This window comes from Oncorhynchus gorbuscha, linkage group LG04 (genome assembly GCF_021184085.1).
Source record: "Oncorhynchus gorbuscha isolate QuinsamMale2020 ecotype Even-year linkage group LG04, OgorEven_v1.0, whole genome shotgun sequence".
NCBI classification, from domain to species: domain Eukaryota; kingdom Metazoa; phylum Chordata; class Actinopteri; order Salmoniformes; family Salmonidae; genus Oncorhynchus; species Oncorhynchus gorbuscha.
The window spans coordinates 4714077-4736367 of NC_060176.1; the positions used below are offsets into that span (position 1 = coordinate 4714077).

The window sequence follows — 22291 nt, forward strand, 5'->3', positions numbered from 1 at the left end:
CGGTACATGGCGGTGTGTTCCTGCCCTCCTTCCCAGCCTTCACTCTGTTAAATGCTTGATGTACTGCATAATTATACATGACACCATATTCAATTACATCATTTCGTCTCACATTCTCAAACCAGAAGCAGGTCGTTTCTGAGGATAACTGGGAATTTATCATTTCCAAGGTGTGGAAAGTCATTAATAGAAAAGTCTGCCAGGTCCCAAGATCTTTGCAAACCCTTATGAACCGTTGTAGATGCGTGCAAGGTTTGGACCTGTTTGTGTAATGGCTGAAGTCTGTAAATAAAGTCACAGCGTCTTACCCTTCCCTATTGAGGTTCGGACCTATTGGTGTAATCAATAGCTACCTACTGTACAGTCAGAACGCGTCAGTGCCTTTCAATGGATGAATACAGTTGTATTGCCTCACCCTTCCCTGTTGTCGTCCTCATCCAGGTTAGAGAGGAGCTGTGATCCGGCCAGGGAGAGGTCCAGGTGGGCCAGAGGAAGGTCCCTGTAGCCGAAGCTGACCAGCTGGACAGGAGGCATGCAGGAAGGGTCCATCTCCTGCACACCATGCTCCTCCACTGGGTCTGGCTGGGAGATGATCTCCAGGTCTGATAGGCCTCCAGCCTGCTGCTCCACCACGTCACTAAACACACAGGGAGAGAAGACCACTGTGTTAGCCCACTGAGCTCAAGCCTCTTCACCTTCTAACTCTACTGGCTCTGGCTTCACCCTTTACCTCCAGGTCCTACAACCCAACCGCCTGCTCAACCATTTACCTCCAGGTCCTACAACCCAACCGCCTGCTCAACCATTTACCTCCAGGTCCTACAACCCAACCGCCTGCTCAACCATTTACCTCCAGGTCCTAACACCCAACAGCCTGCTCAACCATTTACCTCCAGGTCCTAACACCCAACCGCCTGCTCAACCATTTACCTCCAGGTCCTACAACCCAACCGCCTGCTCAACCATTTACCTCCAGGTCCTACAACCCAACCGCCTGCTCAACCATTTACCTCCAGGTCCTACAACCCAACCGCCTGCTCAACCATTTACCTCCAGGTCCTACAACCCAACCGCCTGCTCAACCATTTACCTCCAGGTCCTAACACCCAACAGCCTGCTCAACCATTTACCTCCAGGTCCTAACACCCAACCGCCTGCTCAACCATTTACCTCCAGGTCCTACAACCCAACCGCCTGCTCAACCATTTACCTCCAGGTCCTACAACCCAACCGCCTGCTCAACCATTTACCTCCAGGTCCTACAACCCAACCGCCTGCTCAACCATTTACCTCCAGGTCCTACAACCCAACCGCCTGCTCAACCATTTACCTCCAGGTCCCTTAACCCAACCGCCTGCTCAACCATTTTACTCCAGGTCCTACAACCCAACCGCCTGCTCAACCATTTACCTCCAGGTCCTACAACCCAACCGCCTGCTCAACCATTTACCTCCAGGTCCTACAACCCAACCGCCTGCTCAACCATTTACCTCCAGGTCCTACAACCCAACCGCCTGCTCAACCATTTACCTCCAGGTCCTACAACCCAACCGCCTGCTCAACCATTTACCTCCAGGTCCTACAACCCAACCGCCTGCTCAACCATTTACCTCCAGGTCCCTTAACCCAACCGCCTGCTCAACCATTTTACTCCAGGTCCTACAACCCAACCGCCTGCTCAACCATTTACCTCCAGGTCCTACAACCCAACCGCCTGCTCAACCATTTACCTCCAGGTCCTACAACCCAACCGCCTGCTCAACCATTTACCTCCAGGTCCTAACACCCAACCGCCTGCTCAACCATATCCCCAAACACAATGTTGTGGGTTGCAGGAGATCCAGATCCTATATCAAAGTCTGAGAATCAAAACTATGAGATGATGGTGTTCATGTGTTACTTTGAAACAAACAAAACAGGGAAATAAAGTCAATTGAAGTGCTGTAGAAAAACACTACCATGGCGATTGGGGATAAACAGCACACCTTGCATCAATGATATCTGATTGAAACACACACAGTGACCTGAGTAGTGGTAGAGGCTGAGCCTCTTCTGTAGGGAGGTACCAGAGCACCATGACAAAGGGAACAAACTGAGCATATCCAGTGATTTGACATGGATTATTGTCTGATATGCATGACTTCCTCCCCCGGTGGTGGAACAAAAGTTGAAATGATACAAACAGAAAGTTATTGAAAAAGCTCTGTCCTGTCGCACAATAGAACAAATATCAACATTATTCTGTCTCACTCCTGCCAAGTGTTAGCATTTCATCAAACAAGCAGACTGAACTTATAGATGTTAAATCGGTATCTACACTCTTAGAAAAAAAGGTGCTATCTAGAATCTAAAAGGGTTATTTGGCTGTCCCCATAGGAGAACCCTTGAAGAACCCTTTTTGGTTGAAGAACCCTTTTGAATTCCATGTAGAACCCTTTCCACAGAGGGTTCTACATGGAACCCAAAAGAGTTCTACCTGGAAACCAAAGGGGTTCTCCTATGGGGACAGCTGAAGAACCATTTGGAACCCTTTTTTCTAAGAGTGTAGGTCAATTGATTTTGCAAACACACACTGAGGGAGCACAAAGCACAACACCGGACACTGTCGCTTCATTCTCCTCTGTAGTATAGTTAACCACCTCTATACAGCTGTGTCAGCACCTCCAGAGCATGTATACTGTAATACATCAGAAGTTTCTATTGTGGGCCAGGCCTCTAGCAGCATCACACAGCCCATCACTCAGCCCATCACTCAGCCCATCACACAGCCCATCACACAGCCCATCACACAGCCCATCCACAAGCCTCGGTTGTGCCCTGTGGTGCATATTTTTAGACCAGAGCAGATGTGGATGTATCATGTCTGCTGTGACGTTGCTCTCCTCTACGCTCACAAGCCCAGTGGAGTGCCTCACAAGCCCAGTGGAGTGCCTCACAAGCCCAGTGGAGTGCCTCACAAGCCCAGTGGAGTGCCTCACAAGCCCAGTGGAGTGCCTCACAAGCCCAGTGGAGTGCCTCACAAGCCCAGTGGAGTGCCTCACAAGCCCAGTGGAGTGCCTCACAAGCCCAGTGGAGTGACTCACAAGCCCAGTGGAGTGACTCACAAGCCCAGTGGAGTGACTCACAGGCCTCCCATTGTCAGATGAGTGAATCGGAGCTCTTACAAATGTGAAGTTAGGAACGAGAGAAGAGGAGGAGGAGTAGGAAGAGAAGTGGGAGAAGAGGAGGAGGAGAAGGGAGAGAAGAAGAGGAGGAGTAGGAAGAGAAGTGGGAGAAGAGAAGGAGGAGAAGGGAGAGAAGAAGAGGAGGAGTAGGAAGAGAAGTGGGAGAAGAGGAGGAAGAGTAGGAAGAGAAGTGGGAGAAGAGGAGGAGGAGAAGGGAGAGAAGAGGGAGGTTCTAAGCAGTCTCCCACTGATTCAGTCAGTGATTGTACTCTCTCTCAATTCAATGGGCTTTATTGGCATGGGAAACATGTGTTAACATTGCCAAAGCAAGTGAGATAGATAATCTCTCTCTCTCTCTCTCTCTCTCTCTCTCTCTCTCTCTCTCTCTCTCTCTCTCTCTCTCTCTCTCTCTCTCTCTCTCTCTCTCTCTCTCTCTCTCTCTCTCTGTACTGTGAGGTGCTGTGGAGCACTCTACTGTGCTGTACTGTGAGGCGCTGTGAGGTACTCTAATGTGCTGTACTGTGAGGCACTCCACTGGGCTGTGCCTTTAGGTTGTGTAATTATGAGACTTCACCAGGATGTGGGGTCTGGGTTTAGAAGGTCAGCCAGTGCTCCAGTTGTACTCTAGCTCAGTCATCCTCCTCATCCTCCCCCTCCTCATCTCATCCTGCCCCTTCTGCATCTGCTCCTCCTCATCTCATCCTCCCCTCCTGCACCTCCTCATCTCATCCTCCCCCTCCTCCTCCTTCTGCTCTTCCTTCCCCTCCACCTGCTCCTCCACCTCATCCGCTTTCACCTCCTCCCCCACTTTCTACTCAAATCAAATCAAATCAAATTTATTTATATAGCCCTTCGTACATCAGCTGATATCTCAAAGTGCTGTACAGAAACCCAGCCTAAAACCCCAAACAGCAAACAATGCAGGTGTAAAAGTACTCCTCCTCCTCCCCCACCTCCTCCCCTACCTTCTACTCCTCCTCCTCCACATCCTCCCCCACCTTCTACTCCTCCTCCCTCACCTCCTCCTCCATCTCCACCTCCCCATCCACCTCTACCTTCCCTTCCAACTCCTCAAGGCTAAATAAAACAATATTGACCTCCTACATAATGAAAGAAAACCATCCTGTAGTTCCATTATAAGTATTAAGAGATAAGTCAACAGTAATGGTCTGTTGATAGGATCAGGGTTGACCTGTGCAGTTGGAGGGCAGTGCCCCATCACCATCACTAGGACCAGGGTGTGCTTGTGTTGTGGGGAGTCAGTGGCCTCGGAGGCACCCAGGACCAATCTAATCTCTACAGTGACTCACTAACCTTCACAAGGACGACGGACACGACGGACTGGGAGCAGACCACACCTGGAGTGGTTCCTACTGTATGTCCACGAACAAACACACACACACACACTGAATACACACACATGCACACACACACACACACACACACACACACACACACACACACACACACACACACACACACACACACACACACACACACACACAGACGTACATACACAAATTAAACCCACATAGGCTGCACCCAAGCATACTGTGCATGCTAGCATATCCAGGTGTGTTCTTCTGACACACATTCACATAAGAAATAGTTAAAGAGGTTAACAAGGATTTCTAAGGAAATTCTCACGATAAGCCTGACGGATAACAGTGTCTGTCTTGTGAAACAGAGAGGTTACATGGTACACATAATCAGTGGAGAAAGCTCTCTCTCTCTTACGAGCTTGGCACGCATCATCCCGAGCTGAACCCCCATCTGAAATGTTAATGTGGTCTATGTCTGAAGGCCAGCATTATGACTAATCCCTACTTAATATGCTCCCCTCCAACACTGGTTTGCTTTTTCCAAGTACACAGAGACCTCTGGGAAGAAATACTAGTCAGGAAGTGACTCTTTTACCTCAGAGTGAGGAGTAAATCAGAGTATATCACCTTTATTCACCAATTACATTTACATATACCTGGAATGGTGCTGGCAGCAGCAGAGAAAATATACAGCATGTCGTCTTGGATCAAAACACTACTTGAACACAGTAGGCCTAAATGATAGTGACGCTGAGTGTTTCCCAGTGTGGGTTTGTGTACATGAGACAATGACCTTATAAAATGGAGAAAAAATCAAATAAATACTACTATTCGACTATAAGTGAGACCAAGTAAACTCAAGGAACTATAGATGCCACAGTCAAGATCAGCCTAAAGACATAAGCCTCCTCTTCAGTCTCCTTGGTCCTCTCGCCCTACACTACACGTCTCCATTAGACCAGACCTGTCCTGGCCTCTCACCATCCCTACTGATCAACACAGCCATCTGATCAGTCATGGCAGACACAAGCTGTTCAGAGCCCCACACCTCATCATCTCATCCCAGCACAACTGCATGTAAAGCAGGGACCCAGTGTTGTGGCTAGCTGCCAATGGAAGTATATGGACAGTAGTGGCTCAGTTGGTAAGAGACTGTGAGTTAAATCCCCACAGGGATCACATATATGTACTACAAAGTCACACAGCAGAAAAGCTCAGAAGAATACTTTATATACAGTACATACATACAATACATAGAACTCACTCTAAGACAATGGAAAAAGCCATGGCACTCTGCAGAGGTTATGTGTATTAGTGGGAAAGACAAGAAGAGTCTCCCTTGGGGCATTGGGACACATACACACAGCCTGCCCCTTCAGCCAAATGATAGAATTAGAAGTGTTATGGGCCAGGTCGAAAAGGTTCATGTTGAAGGTCGAAAATTATTCATGTTGCATAATTGGCTTAAGGCAGTCCACTGACCATACAGAAGGTCACGCAACTGGGAGCAACCACAAAGAAGATCATCGCACCACTTGCAATGTACTGTTTGTGTAAGTTGGACAGACACATCAGTGTTTCATACAGTGGAGGCTGCTGAGGGGAGGACGGCTCATAGTAATAGATGGAACGGAGCAAATGGAATGGCATCAAACATATGGAAACCATGTGTTCGATGTATTTGATACCAATCCACTGACTCTGCTCCAACCCTTACCACAAGCGCGTTCTCCCCAATTAACGTGCCACCAACCTTCCGTAGTTTCATAATCCAGAAAAGCAACACCAATCCATATTCTAGTGTACTTGGGTTGGTTGGACTAGGCTACAGTATGTGATCAACACACCTTAAAGTGCTCAGGTTGTGGAAAGCCCTGCAGAGCTAAACCCACCCAACCTGGCCAAGTAGAAAGCAGCAGCTGTCTGATTGTAACCACCAGCTGCTGCAGAGAACATTGGAGAAGCTAGCCATCAGTATGAGTTAGTGTTCAAGGCTCCACCATATCTAACAGTGTGTTGTTCCATGTGTACAGCATCACTAGACACTTGATGCACATCTCACTCCACTCCATTCAACCCATGTACATGCTCACTCCACTCCATCCAACCCATGTACATGCTCACTCCACTCCATCGAATCCATGTACATGCTCACTCCACTCCATCCAACCCATGTACATGCTCACTCCACTCCATCCAACCCATGTACATGCTCACTCCACTCCATTCAACCCATGTACATGCTCACTCCACTCCATACAACCCATGTACATACTCACTCCACTCCATACAACTCATGTACATGCTCACTCCACTCCACTCCATACAACCCATGTACATGCTCACTCCACTCCATACAACCCATGTACATGCTCACTCCACTCCATTCAACCCATGTACATGCTCACTCCACTCCATACAACCCATGTACATGCTCACTCCACTCCATTCAACCCATGTACATGCTCACTCCACTCCATACAACCCATGTACATGCTCACTCCACTCCATTCAACCCATGTACAGTACAAGTCAAAGGTTTGGACACACCTACTCATTCCAGGGTTTTTCTTTATTTTTTACTATTTTCTACAAAATAGAATAACAGTGAAGACATCAAAACTATGAAACAACAAATATGGAATCATGTAGTAACCAAAAAAGTTCTAAACAAATATATTTTAGATTCTTCAAAGAAGCCACCCTTTGCATTGATGACAACTTTATACACTCTTTTGCATTCTCTCAACCAGCTTCATGAGGTTAGTCACTTGGAATGCATTTCAATGAACAGGTGTGCCTTGTTAAAAGTTCATTTGTGGAATTTCTTTCCTTCTTAATGCGTTTGAGCCAATCAGTTGTGTTGTGACAAGATAAGGGTGGTACACAGATGATAGCATTATTTGGTCAAATACCAAGTCCATATTATGGCAAGAACAGCTCAAATAAGCAAAGAGAAATGACAGTCCATCATTAATTTAAGACATTAAGGTCAGTTAATCCAAAAAATGTCAAGAACTTTTAAAGTTTTTTAAGTGCAGTTGCAAAAACCATTAAGCTCTATGATGAAACTGTCTCTCATGAGGACCACCACAGGAAAGGGAGACCCAGAGGTACCTCTGCTGCAGAGGATACGTTGATCCTCAGAAATTGCAGTCCAAATAAATGCGTCAAAGAGTTCAAGTAACAGACACATCTCAACATCAACCGTTCTGAGGAGACTGCGTGAATCAGGCCTTCCTTTTATTTTACTTTACTTAACTAGGCAAGTCAGTTAAGAACAAATTCTTACTTTCAATGACAACCTATGAATAACTGGTTTGTTCAGGGGCAGAACAACAGCTTTTTACCTTGTCAGCTCGGGGATTTGATCTTGCAACCTTTCGTTTACTAGTCCAACGCCCTAACCACTAGGCTTCCTGCCGCCCCATGATTGAATTTCATGATCAAATTCATGATCGAATTTCTGCAAAGAAACCACTACTAAAGGACACCAATAAGATGAAGAGACTTGCTTGGGTCAAGAAAAACGAGCAATGGACATTAGACTGGTGGAAATCTGTCCTTTGGTCTGATGAGTCCAAATTTGAGATTTTTGGTTCCAAACGCTGTGTCTTTGTGAGACGCAGAGTAGGTGAACGGATGATCTCTGCATGTGTAGTTCCCACCGTGAAGTATGGAGGAGGAGGTGTGATGGTGTAGGGGTGCTTTGCTGGTGACACTGTCTGTGATTTATTTAGAATTCAAGGCACACTTAACCAGCATGGCTACCACATCATTCTGCAGCGATATGCGTGTTTGCGCTTATCATTTGTTTTCAACAGGACAATGACCCAACACACCTCCTGGCTGTGTAAGGGATATTTGACCAAGAAGGAGAGTGATGGAGTGCTGCATCAGATGACCTGGCTTCCACAATCACCCAACCTCAACCCAATTGAGATGGTTTGGGATTAGTTGGACCGCAGAGTGAGGGACAAGCTACCAACAAGTGCTCAGCATATGTGGGAACTGCTTCAAGACTGTTGGAAAAGCATTCCAGGTGAAGATTGTTGCAAGAATGCAGAGAGTGTACAAAGCTGTCATCAAGGCAAAGGGTGGCTACTTTGAAGAATCTAAAATCTAAAATATTTTTGGATTTGTTTAACATTTTTCTGGTTACTAAATGATTCCATATGTGTTATTTCATAGTTTTGATGTCTTCACTATTATTCTACAATATAGAAAATAGTAAAAATAAGAAAAACCACTTGAATGAGTAGGTGTGTCCAAACCTTTCACTGGCACTGTACATGCACACTCCACTCCATCCAGCCCATGTACATGCTCACTCCACCATCCAACCCATGTACACACTCACTCTACTCCATCCAACCCATGTACATGCTCACTCCACTCCATTCAACCCATGTACATGCTCACTCCACTCCATTCAACCCATGTACATGCTCACTCCACTCCATTCAACCCATGTACATGCTCACTCCACTCCATCCAACCCATGTACATGCTCACTCCACTCCATCCAACCCATGTACATGCTCACTCCACTCCATTCAACCCATGTACATGCTCACTCCACTCCATCCAACCCATGTGCATGCTCACTCCACTCCATTCAACCCATGTGCATGCTCACTCCACTCCATTCAACCCATGTGCATGCTCACTCCACTCCATTCAACCCATGTGCATGCTCACTCCACTCCATACAACCCATGTACATACTCACTCCACTCCATACAACCCATGTACATGCTCACTCCACTCCATTCAACCCATCCACAACGACACATGAATCTGCTTCCTAAACCTTCCTTCACCTCTTCCTCTTATGCTTTGTCTTGATGCCTTTCCTAATATTACAGTATGTGCTAGCCTATGTGTACACTCCATCAGCCTTGACTTTATGCAGGAAATCTCCATAATGATAAATGAGTCTGGTTTCAGGAAGCTGTAGGCATGGCTTGTTTCAGACAGGCACAGTGTGACCAGTCTCATCTGACCTTTACAGATACCAGGACTGGGAGACACACTGATGATGAGAGACCCTCCTGGAGAGCTGCTGTGCTGTACTGTCAGCAGAGGAAAGGTCTTGGCTCTTTACAGTCGGACTGAACTGCAGTGTGTTTGAGGTTACCTGAGGCTCAAAGCTAAGGAGTCTGCGTAGAAAAGTGATCAGTGAAATGGGAATGGGTTGTATTATGATATAGACTTGATTTGTAATATGTTAAACGATATAACTTCCAGAAAGGATTTTCTAGGCAGAAAATAATCAGGAATGAAATAAAGTACCGTTTCAATCCAGACATTTGCTAAGATGTGAATCACCTACAGCATGAAATAGCACCCTCTTCACAACAACAACAAAAACAATTAGTTTCCATCTACTAAACCTAGATGCATGTAATGGAGACTTCCTAACAGATTCCTTGTTATCTTCTGTAATGGATGAGGTCTAATAGATCAGCTGGCCCAAGTATCCATCCCTGTGTTACTGTTCTGCTTGGAAAAGACTCACAGGAACATGACCCTGCTCAGACAGACACCATGTGCTTGTCAACCTCAGCATGCTGAACAACAGAGGCAGAGCCCTCCAACCTCCCCACCCTCCTGTTGGCACTGAATAAACAACAGGGTAAACAGCGACGGAGAGAAAGATGAATGGTGCTGTCCTGCAACCCTTCAGAATCTTAAACAACTGGGCCCAGAGATAGGCTACAGCCCTACGCCACTGACTGAGCAGGACAGAGTGACAGAATAGAATCAGGCCGACAGGGAACAGAATAAATCCACTCCCCTGACTGGCTGTCACACAAACGGACAGAGAACAGTGAAGGAGGGCTTTTCATTTACCATTAATTTATTACAGGTTTGGATAATGAGCATGGCTAGTTACATACAGCCTGCTGAAGACTAATAATTAAGTCAAATGAGCCCAAATAAGCTCAAGGAACTATAGATGCCACAGTCAAGATCAGGCCTAAAGACGTAAGCCTCCTCTTCAGTCTCCTTGGTCCTCTCGCCCTACACTACACGTCTCCATTAGACCAGACCTGTCCTGGCCTCTCACCATCCCTACTGATCACGCAACTGGGAGTAACTACTAAGAAGATCATCACTGCATCAGCAATTGTTCATTAGTCGGGTATGTTTCTGCAAGCAAATGTTGAACTATCTTGTTTCTATCTCCTTATCGCTCTCTCTCTATCTCACGCCAACACATTCTCTCACACACACACTCATCAAAAAATCAACCAATCAAAAGACTTGAGGATAGCAAGAAAAAATTGCAAGGTAAGAGGAATTTGTGAAAGAGCGGCTAGACTGCAGAATTCCAAATGAGCTGACCAATGAGGTGCCCCTCTGCAATATCATTGAGCTCTGCCTCTGTCTGTAACAGGGCCATTGTCGTTTTTTTTCTCTCTCTCTCTCTCTCTCTCTCTCTCTCTCTCTCTCTCTCTCTCTCTCTCTCTCTCTCTCTCTCTCTCTCTCTCTCTCTCTCTCTCTCTCTCTCTCTCTCTCTCTCTCTCTCTCTCTCTCTCTCTCTCTCTCTCTCTCTTTTTCCCTCTCGCTCAGCCTCTCTCTGTCTCTGTCTCCCTCTTTGTCTCCTTTTCTGTCTCTCTCTCCCTCTCGCTATCTCTCTCTCTTTTTCTCTGTGTGTGTGTCTGTGTGTGTGTGTGCGCGTGTGTGTCAGTGTGTCCGTGTGATTGCGTGCATGCCAGTGTGTACAATAACATATTTATTCTTCAGGAAGAGAGGTGAGAGGAGGTCAGAGAAGTCTGGTAAAGAGGGAAACGTCTTACTGAGCACAGGTCATGTTCTGGGTGGGAGACATCTTACTGAGCACAGGTCATGTTCTGGGTGGGAGAGAGATCATACTGAGCACAGGTCATGTTCTGGGTGGGAGAGAGATCATACTGAGCACAGGTCATGTTCTGGGGGAGAGAGATCTTACTGAGCACAGGTCATGTTCTGGGTGGGAGAGAGATCATACTGAGCACAGGTCATGTTCTGGGGGGAGAGAGATCTTACTGAGCACAGGTCATGTTCTGGGTGGGAGAGAGATCATACTGAGCACAGGTCATGTTCTGGGGGGGAGAGAGATCATACTGAGCACAGGTCATGTTCTGGGGGGGGGGACAGAGAGGAGATACACACACTGGTTGGTGGAATGTACTATACTTACTGAGGGTTAGCCATGTTGGTGGATGGTGATGGAGAGAGGAAGAGGAGGAGGCTATGATCTTCACTCAGTTCTCAGTCAGGCTATGCCTCTCTTAGCTTCTGAGATCACCACACCAGATAGACTCTGCTGAACTCATGTTGAACCTGGGGATTGAATTAAATATCAATTACACCTGACATGTACTACAACCATATTACATCCGTATTACACTAAGATGTTCACGAGTTAAGTAAAACATTGTATACTGGCACCAGAAACAGTATGGGGATACTAAGACAATGAAGAACTATAATTGTAGCTTGAAGAGTAACCTACAACGGCAATTCTTCAAAGTAAAAGATGATTTATTCTATGTCTATAGTCAGAGCACATCACCTGCATGTCTGCTGGATAATACTCCTAAAGAGCTGCTCTCACCATAGAATGAGTCCATTGTTGAGTTACTGCTGGGAAAATCCATTACGCTTGACACAGGACATGCATGAGTGAAAACCTACCCAGGTGCTTGGTCTTTATTTAGATATGATTGATGACAGACAGTGACACATTATTATGGCAATCCCCTGAGAGTATGGTAGGCTATGTATGAGTCATTCAATAACACTTTAAACGCAAGACATACACTACAGTACCAATACTTTAAATGGAGAAGATGTGAGAGACATTACAGGTCAAGTCTTTCTGTGTTGCCCATCATTACATTTCAGATGGTGCTGGTGAGAAGGTATATTGAGAGACTTCTACTAAAGACTACAACAACTGGAGGTTGTTAGCACATCCCAACTTACTGTATAAAGGGTTATGTTAAGCAAATTCTCTTGAATACCCTTTTATCGACCATGGTGTTTGAATGGTGAGAGTTCATAGACTGTGCTTTGCCTGATCAGCACAAAATATCAAGTAGAGGTCTGTCCACTGGTCTCTGCATGACCTTAATAAGCTACAGGAGCCTATCAGTTCAGATCCATCTCGCCTCTAATCTACGTACTATATAGTGCACTACATTTAAGTGAGCCTATGTAGGCCATTTGGAACATGCGCTGGGTCTCACACAGTTCATTGAATAGTAAAGTAGGCTAACGGCCCGCTTACTTCATAACTGAGGTTTCTTCACACTTACTTCATTTTACACGGCTTTTCTGTAGTATTGCATAAAACTCAAAGCACAACTCAGCCCCATATCCACGTCAAAACCAAACTGACAGGTAGCTTGACATGCAAATGTTTGCCTCCCTGTTCAGGAACTAATAATAATGTAACCCTACTGGAAATTGTAATTGAAACGGACTAAACCAAGCATTAATCCAGGATAGGACTATACTTAGTCGCTGTGGTACCTGAATATAGAAGCAGAGACACTATAGTAGCCTAGTGCGTAAAGCGGGGGTGGTCCCCGTTGTAGGCTACACCGAGGGAGTGCCCCGGCAATGTAAAACTAATCTATTATTCAGTTCAACCAAAGAAGAACCTTCCTACCTGTCTTGATTTACATTGTTGACAGTCTAATCGAGCCTCCCGTTGGCCGCGTGCTCGTGATGTCTCCCTCTGTGATGATCAGCGTGAGTGAGGCTCGTGCTCCAAGCTCGTGGCGATGTGTAGGCTGCTGCCTTCCTTAGCACTTTTACATTGGACAAGCACCACTGCTGCTGCTTAAAATCCTGTGCAAAACGAAAAGACTGGAGCCGAAATGCAAGCACCATCGTCGTTCAGCAAGATTATATTAAGTGTCCCTGACTGACCACCAAATAACCGGCATCGTTGGAGAGTGGAGGAAGAAAGGTCAGAACGTTGTGTGTGTTGTTGGCTACACCGCTCCAAATGTGCTAGTGAGGGTTGAGGGCTTCCCCCGCGATCGCAGAAGGGACTCCTTGCTGCCGAATATAGACCTCTTCCACAAGGAGCTGTCTCGGTGCTGAAAACGTGATTAACCTCCGGCTTCTCTAGTGCCGCGCTGCTCTCTCCCTTTCAAATCCGAGAATAGTAGCATAATCCCCGCGAAACAACGTCAAAAACATTGCCGTTTATTTTCATGCCGAATGGTGTCAGTATCGAAGCTATAACATTGTAATTGCTTGATTCGGTCACGAAGGCTCTCTGTGGATTCTAGTTTCAAATCCTGATAACCGAATGAAAACTGAAGTACAGTCACCTCACTTGATTTGTAGGCCTATAGCTGTATTCCCGAGCTGCCTTTCTCCATGTCCATAGGCTTTACGTTTTTATCGTTTCGTAAATTCAAGATACTATGGGAATATAAATGATCTTTCTACCAATTGGCTTAACAGTTTGTCATTCACCAGGAATAGCCAGTCGATGGTTAGAGCGCACATCAATCAATCTCATAGCGTCTTCGCAGCCTTATATCAAACACGCCTGCTTGTCAAGGTTAGGCTTTCGGAAATGGTCGATATGAAATAATTGTAGTCTATGATAGAGCAATTCTGAACAATTAGGACTGTTATATAAGAAAACATATATGTAAATGGAAGGTTTTACTATTCTGTTATTCTTTAATTGTTAAGTGCATTGGTTGTAGAATATGATATTGGAAGATGTTCTGAAAATAATTAGTTAGATGCACATTTTTTTCTCCATTATGATAAATCAGGATACCTAAACCTGAAGTCCACATTGTGACTCTTGTGCAGGAGTTAGAGATAGAGTTAGAGAAAGCCAGAGAAAGCCAGGGTGAGAAGATATTTCAATGGCAGTCATTTATTGAATTTGAAATAAATCAAACATATTTGGCACACATAGTTGAAAAGTGCATGTAACTTTAAACATTTTGCTCATCATATTAAAGCCAGAGAAAACAATTTAAAGAACCATTCTAAAATAATCCCAATAACTCTACACAGAATGATTGTGTGGTAACATTGTGTGGTAACAGAATGGTTGTTAGGTCACAGAAAACTATGAACAGTGATCTTACATTTCAGGATCAGGAGAATAACTTGTATACTATACTGAAAAGTTATACCTTAAAATAGCTTATTCTAAACAAAAAACAGAAGCAATCAAAACCATTTAGCCAAACATATAGGTTGGTCAAATTCCACATTAATCTCCAAAGAACTGTTTTGAACTTCCTAAACATTTCTCATGTGTTCATACCTTCATACCTATTTTCAGAACATCTACCTCATACCTTCATAAACAAAACAAATACTGTCATCAGGAATGTCTTCAGAATTATAATATGTTCGTAAATTAAGCAGAATATTGTACAGAATCCCAACTACAAAACTGTTTGTACATGTTATGTTTATCACACAATCATATAATGGCTGGAATACCCTGTTTGGGAATGGAACACGTAAAATAACACATTTTAAAACCATCAGTTCCAATGAAGCAACAAATATGACCTTACAAGACAGTATGAAGAACGACACAGAAAGATTTAGTCTAAACCACGGAATACATTTGAGTAAATAGAAGCTAGTGAGGCAATTCCACAATAACAGCACAAACCCTCATTCTGCTACCAAACTTTGCATCTTTTAAAATTTTGGCACGTCACTTTAAGAACAAATTCTTATTTACAATAACGGCCTAGGAACAGTGGGTTAACCGTCTTGTTCAGGGGCAGAACGACAGATTTTTTACCTTGTCAGCTCGGGGATTCGATTTAACAAACCTTTTGGTTACTGGCCCAACGTTCTAACCACGAGGCTACCTGCCGCCCCACTGTTCACTGTTCTGTTCTTCAAGTAAATGTCTTTATAAAAGCCATCCTTATGCATAGAGTTGTATGGTTGGTTTAACTTTGCAATCATTGCTTTCTGTTTGACGTGAAAATCGGAGTCTCGGCCTCACTCTGTTATCGTGGAATTGCCCAGTGTGTGAAATAGTCTTATAAAGGTAGAAGGAACAGGCCTCGATTTAATTGCAATTCAAAAAGAGTTTCTCCATATAACACTAAAAGAGGGGCATGTGTCAAAGCACATACAGGAGAAAACATTGAAATCAAGACAAACGGAGTTTTTCTCAGAAGGTTCAAAACATGTTACTTTCCTTATCTTCTTAACTAAAATGTGCCTGATCGGTAATCTCAATAATTATTTATAATAATTAATAACAATTAGATTTGTTAATTGGACAACAAGTGTCAGTAACTCTTCACTATAAGGTGTAAGAAACCATCTGGTCAAGATTAGTTAGTTAGTTTCAGTTCTTTGTTTTGAATATGAGCGTAACATTTGGTGAGTAATTCAGGATAATATATATGTGTTTTAAATGGGGAAGTCCACTGTATGATTTTGTAACAGAAGACTGAGATGAAGGGACAGTATTTTCTTCTCTGATTCCCATCAGCACCTTGTTAAACTCACTAACATATCAGCAATATTTCCTATTCAAGTTTCAAATGATCAATGCAGGATCAAGTAACTATTTACCTCTATTTCAGCAGATAAAACATTGCATTTCCCTTCCAAAATGTACAAAGTTAAAACTTTACATTGGGAAAAGTTGAACACAACAAAAAGAAAGACATGTACATGTTGTAAGCCACTTCAAACAGCATCACATACCACCATGGCTGAGAGATAAGATTCTACAACCAAAATGTTGTTGATCCTGATTGTTACGTGCACAGACAGTCTTCTGAACTAGACACCAGGGCTGTATTCATTAGGGCACGCCATTTCAAAACATTTTGCAACATAAAACGGGTGTTTCTTATTGGACCAGTTATGATAGTACCCCTCTGCTTCTTCTGGTTTTCTTCCGTTTCGTACCTAATCAATAGGAACCTGAAGTGAACAAAACAAACTGTAGTTTGAATGTAAATATGACCATCCACCCCTCAGCCAAGGTGAACTAGGGTCATAACAGTGGTGTATCCATGCTGCAGACTGTCCGTATCCGTGTCACACAGAGTATAGTCCTCCTTCACAATACGATCACACCCAATCTCCCCGTTACCAAAGAAGCCAAACAGTGGGATGTTGGGGAACACCTTGCGGAAGGTGTCTGCCTCCACGTTACGTTGGTTGTTGTAATAGTTGTGTCCGCGGCCCACGCAGGCAAACATGAAGCCCAGGGTGTTCCTCTCTGGGAGGTTGGCGGCTTTCAGTCTCCGTATGGTGGCCTCGGCTGCCTTGGGGCTGCTCACGTCCTGCTCCAGGAGAACACTGGCCCCCTGGATCCTTGGACCGCTCAGAGCCAGACCCACCACGCCGTACGACCCCCGGCCACAGCTACGGAGAAAGACCGACCACTGTCACATAACTATATAGTAATACTATAAGCTAAACCCAAACCCCGGGACGACTCAGGGCCAGACCTACACCACCGCACCAGCCCCAGCAACAGTTACAGAGAACGATCGCGGGACAGACAAAAACAAAGTCACAGCTGCATAGTAAGAGTAGGGATTCCCAAACTTTTCATGTCAGGGCCCTCTGAATATGATGAGGCTCCAGCTGAGGACCCCACTACCTTAAAACATATGTTGTTTTGCCACTTGGTAGATTACTAGGAAGTCGCAATAAATAAGACCCCAGACCCATGTTTGAGAACTCCTGACCCTTCTCAGCATTGAAAAGAACAGTACATGTTACAGATCACTCAGGTACTCACCACTCTCTTTCAGGGGAGAAGACATTCTCCACATGGCCCCCAGCGATGAGAGCCTTGCTGCGTGCCAAAGGCTCCAGGACCTGGTTAAGGAAGCGGGCTGCTCCGGGTTTGTAGGCTTCATAGCCAAACAGCAGCACCACACGCAGATCAGGGTTATTCACCAGCCCTGAGGGGACAGGACGACAACAGAGAGGAGTCAGAGATGGAATCATATTATGGTGGAGGATTGGCTAAAGCCAAGGATGTGTTTAGCATACTGTAGAAATGTTTGTTGCCATCTCTTTTCTGTAAATATTGGTATTTATCACACACTCATATACTAATCCTAGTATCAACTTCACACTGCAGGGTTTGTATTGGGCTAGAACAAGACCGGCACTGACCAGCTTAATGGTTGATTGTGGTACCCCTATGTGGGAGAGCGGAGAAAGGTATATTTCTGAACTGGTCATTGTCATGATGCTGGCCTGGGGTAGGTTTATGACAGTCATAAATACCTTTCCCCCCTTTTCCTCTCTCTACCCTACTGATGTGACTATTGAACATCCCTTGGTTAGAATAGAAATTCTGGGAACATCAGCAGTTGGGAGGAAATTAACCATATTTTGGTTATCCAACCAGTTGAACATATGCGTTGGTACTTTATGAATATGATGTCAGTTCGGTTGTCATTTGAGACATTCTCATCAATGATAGGATGACATAAACGGTACAGTGGAAAGACTACACATTATAGTTATCAGGTTCACATGGAATTGTTGTGCAATTTAAACGTTTGAATATAAAATTATTTGTGAGGGGATGAAATGTGATTTTAGCTTCTAAAATGTGAGAATTGGGTTTTCATGAGTGAATTAGGCCCGACTCAGTGGCCCGCCCACGTGAAGAGACATTGGTTATAAACTATGAAACACGCCCTCCTCTCCCTTCCTATATAAAGCCTTGACGACAATATAACTTCCTGTTCCGGGTACATTAGGATGACGATCCGATGTCAGAAGGGTTCAGATAACTACAGAACGAAGCCAACCTCAGCGTGAGCTTTGGTTGCGAATGGTATGAACTTTGAACTCTTATTCGCTACAGAAGTGATACCTCCTATCCGTTGAGTTAGCAACAGCAGCTGCAAACGAAATAACAGACAGGAAAGAACAGACAGAGTATCTCGTCTACCACAAAACGACGTTACTACAACCTATCCAATTTACCACCAGAGACATTCATCCGAGGACAGGAAGATCTCTGTTGGCCAACACGACCAGCATCTACGACCAACATACCGAAGCACAGCTCAGAGTAAATATTTATTGCATTTCCCTTTTCCAAATGGGCGGTAATTTAGAATGCATAAGATTCGGTATTTACGATAGAGTAGCTGTCTACGGCCCGATAGAGACATTGCTTCTCCCTTTGTTCTTCAGTCTTCCCGCTCTTTCACTCAAACCCAACCCACTTTTCTTTGTGTAACCAGCTGTCATATCTGTTCCGTACGCTAGGGACGTTTTCCTTTATTACATCATTTGTAATCAATGTATGATTAATTCTGTGCATATGTAATTCTGTGTGATTAGTTATGTATTTAGTAAATAAATAATTAAACCCAATTTTGTATTGCTGATTAGACTTGTTAGCCAGGGTTCGTGAAGATAACCAAGAATTTACAACTTTCAGATGAGACTGAAATAAGGTGACAATTAATATTTACTGCTATTGATGTAAAATATTACTACGTCTTTAAGAGTTTATTCGGAAGATAACTGCTCTACAAATATTATTTTGTGGTGCCTCGACTTTCTAGTAAATTACATTTACATGATTAGCTCAATCAGGTAATATTAATTACAACGAAAGGATTTTATAGAATAGCATGTCATATCACTTAATCCGGCACACTCAAAGACACGACATCATCATAACTTCAACTCCCAGTCGGTCTCACCAACCTGCTTCCTCCAGGTGTGACTCTGAGATGGTGCGTTTGCAGAAGTGAAAGGGGCGGATGTCCACTCCCTCCATCCTAGGGAACATGATAGCATAGCCAGCTTCTCCTTCTTGGAATTCCTTCGGTGGACCCGAGTGGGAGCCACTGGGAGTTACTGTGGGGGAAGATGAAGAGAGACTCAGCAGCAACTCTTGGGAGGACATTGGAAGTTTGCTTTAAAAAAAAAATCGACATTTTGGCAAATGCCTTCTTCAGGGTTACTGTGGGAAAAGGCAAAAGGACAAATCATACTGTCAACCAATGTCCTTTTCCTTATATTGGTAAATGAATGATGTATATTTTAAGTAGTTAGCTAGCTAACAGTAATTGCATTTTAACATATTGCATGGTGTTCCACGTCCCTGGTTCTCTAAGCACTCAATCTATGTGACATAACACTATTTAACACATAACAAATCAATACTACCAAGCTAGATTTTCAGTTCGCGAGCAAAGACACTATCTGCATACTTGGTTGATGGAGTGTCACTTCTCTCCAGCTTAGTGATTATATAGAGGAATACAGAGCACAGATCCTGTTGTCAGTCCTGGAATACTAGGTTATCTATCGACATATCTAGTCGCCATGCTTCTCTTCCCAACTCTAAAGCAGAGCAACCTATGTTAATAAGGCAGGGGGAGATTAATGTGGACCATCCCCTGTTGACAGGTGACCCATTCCTCTGTGATACGCTTAAGTGAGCTGGTTAACATTTAAAAACTGGTAGATGAAAATGCACAACACGCATCAAAGAGGAAAGGACCTGAATGTCATGCACCGGCAGCAGCCTGTGTCATGAATTATGGCACAAGAGCTAGCTATGAGTGGTTAGTGTTGTAAGAATTATGTGTTATAACATATTATAACACATGGAATAGCTACCACACGGTGTTCTGGTCATTAGGAATGGAAATATGAAAATACTGTAGTTCTTACAAACAACACCAGGCGTGGTGATGGCCATGATGTCACATCCATTGGGGAACAGCCTGTTCAGTTCCTCCACTGAGTCTGGACTGTGGTGGGTCTTGCGTGCTGCAAGAGGGGATACAGGTTAGAACATGCCTTACAATTAGATTGTTACTGACTGCGACTCTAATATAAGCAGCAGGTTTCACAACTTAGCCTTCAACTTTTAATAACTTACAACGTGTTTAGTAAAAAACTAAATGGAAGTTAGCTAGTAGATAAGAGGCCACAGTACTTTTTACTTCTCGGCCCAGCATTATTAGTGTGCTTTACTACAGAGTAGTATAAATGTACATGTTACGTCTTACCCTTTTTCTGCTTGTAGGAAGAGTCTTGTCCACTGAAGGTCTCGCTGTCCACCATAACCAAGACTGTTTTGGGCAGCAGGTATACATTCTGCAAACATTAAGAGAGAGGTGTTTCTACAGTTTTCAATCATGTCAGACTCCACATAGTCTTCCACTGTAGGAGCCAGGCTATAACTTTACTGTGTTCTACTAGCCTACTTGTAGGACTGTTGCAACAGCATACAGATAGATATGCATAATGTCGAACAAGCATGCCTCTGGCTAATCTCAGTTAACCCAGAACTAAAGTCTTGCGTAATTGGTCAGATACTCGATTAAGTTCTGGGTCTGTACATGTTAAGAGATGAGATGCTAGAATGAGGAGTGGAACCGGATTGAGGAGATCCACTCTTTGCATGTTATGGGTAAATGTATGGGCCAGATGTCCCCTCCCATTCCAAAATGAGAAAATATGGTAAAACCTGCGAAATCTTGATTTGTCCAAATATAAAACCAGTGACGAAAAACTGGAACTACTTCTGCTCGTTATCAATCAGCACTCATAGTATAAAGACAGATCTACAGTACCATTTATGTTTGTCGTCTGTTCACGAGATACTACTCTCTGGCATGCAATCATGTCAGCTCTATTCATGACACTTCTATCAACAATTCATGAACGTTCTCCCGAAAGAGACCCTGTTGTAATTTCTTGTGTATTTTCAGTAGTCAAACTGACCTCCACTTCTTCAGCCAGGCTGTGGTAGAGAGCATGGCCGTCATAGTTGGACGGTCCAGAGGCAGACACCCACGTCAACTTCTGCTGGACCCTCAGTACTCTCCGTGCACAGTTCATCCACAGTCTGCAAACACTGCACAATAAGGAAGACAGTCGTCGTTAGCTCTCACTCATCCTGGCATGACAAGGAAGTTGTTTAAAAAACATACCTACGACCAGTCTAAGGATAACTAGCTAACGTTAACTAGAATCCAAGCATTTCTTAGCTAGCTAATTTAGCTGTCAAACACTAATCTGTAATACAAGATTATTACTAAAATACTGTTGTACTACCTGTTAGCTAGCTAACGTATGCTAGTTTCACATGGCTGCACGCCTTTTTTGCAAGCAAAACGTATACAGCTAACAGATACATTTAGTGTAGATTTCTAGTTAGCTACATATATTCAGTTTCAGTCCTGTTTAGAACTTGAAACGTGCATTGCCATTGTTGATAAAAACAGGATGTGGGGTCTGGGTTTAGAAGGTCAGCCAGTGCTCCAGTTGTACTCTAGCTCAGTCATCCTCCTCATCCTCCCCCTCCTCATCTCATCCTGCCCCTTCTGCATCTGCTCCTCCTCATCTCATCCTCCCCTCCTGCACCTCCTCATCTCATCCTCCCCCTCCTCCTCCTTCTGCTCTTCCTTCCCCTCCACCTGCTCCTCCACCTCATCCGCTTTCACCTCCTCCCCCACTTTCTACTCAAATCAAATCAAATCAAATTTATTTATATAGCCCTTCGTACATCAGCTGATATCTCAAAGTGCTGTACAGAAACCCAGCCTAAAACCCCAAACAGCAAACAATGCAGGTGTAAAAGTACTCCTCCTCCTCCCCCACCTCCTCCCCTACCTTCTACTCCTCCTCCTCCACATCCTCCCCCACCTTCTACTCCTCCTCCCTCACCTCCTCCTCCATCTCCACCTCCCCATCCACCTCTACCTTCCCTTCCAACTCCTCAAGGCTAAATAAAACAATATTGACCTCCTACATAATGAAAGAAAACCATCCTGT

The 22291-nt window shown here is 44.3% G+C and overlaps 2 protein-coding genes across 2 annotated transcripts in view; both read right to left on the bottom strand.

Annotated features, from left to right (window-relative positions):
- The window catches only part of LOC124033080 (transmembrane protein 266-like), a 98446-nt gene extending 84579 nt beyond the window's left edge, over positions 1-13867 (bottom strand). The window contains exons 1-3 of the mRNA XM_046345013.1: positions 13152-13867; positions 11676-11818; positions 416-637 (exon numbers count right to left, since the gene is read on the bottom strand). Of these exons, the coding sequence (XP_046200969.1) occupies positions 416-637; positions 11676-11689 (236 nt within the window). The 5' untranslated portion in view covers positions 11690-11818; positions 13152-13867. The remainder of the gene's footprint in view (positions 1-415; positions 638-11675; positions 11819-13151) is intronic.
- Positions 13868-15478: 1611 nt separating this feature from the next.
- On the bottom strand, positions 15479-21371 carry LOC124033081 (F-box only protein 22-like). The gene is made up of 6 exons (XM_046345014.1): positions 21239-21371; positions 20521-20608; positions 20180-20278; positions 19205-19357; positions 17262-17427; positions 15479-16879 (listed from the first exon to the last, which is right to left on the bottom strand). Exons 1-6 carry the CDS (start codon positions 21353-21355, stop codon positions 16486-16488), a joined length of 1017 nt encoding a protein of 338 aa, XP_046200970.1. The 5' UTR covers positions 21356-21371; the 3' UTR covers positions 15479-16485.
- Between the last annotated feature and the right edge of the window lie 920 nt (positions 21372-22291).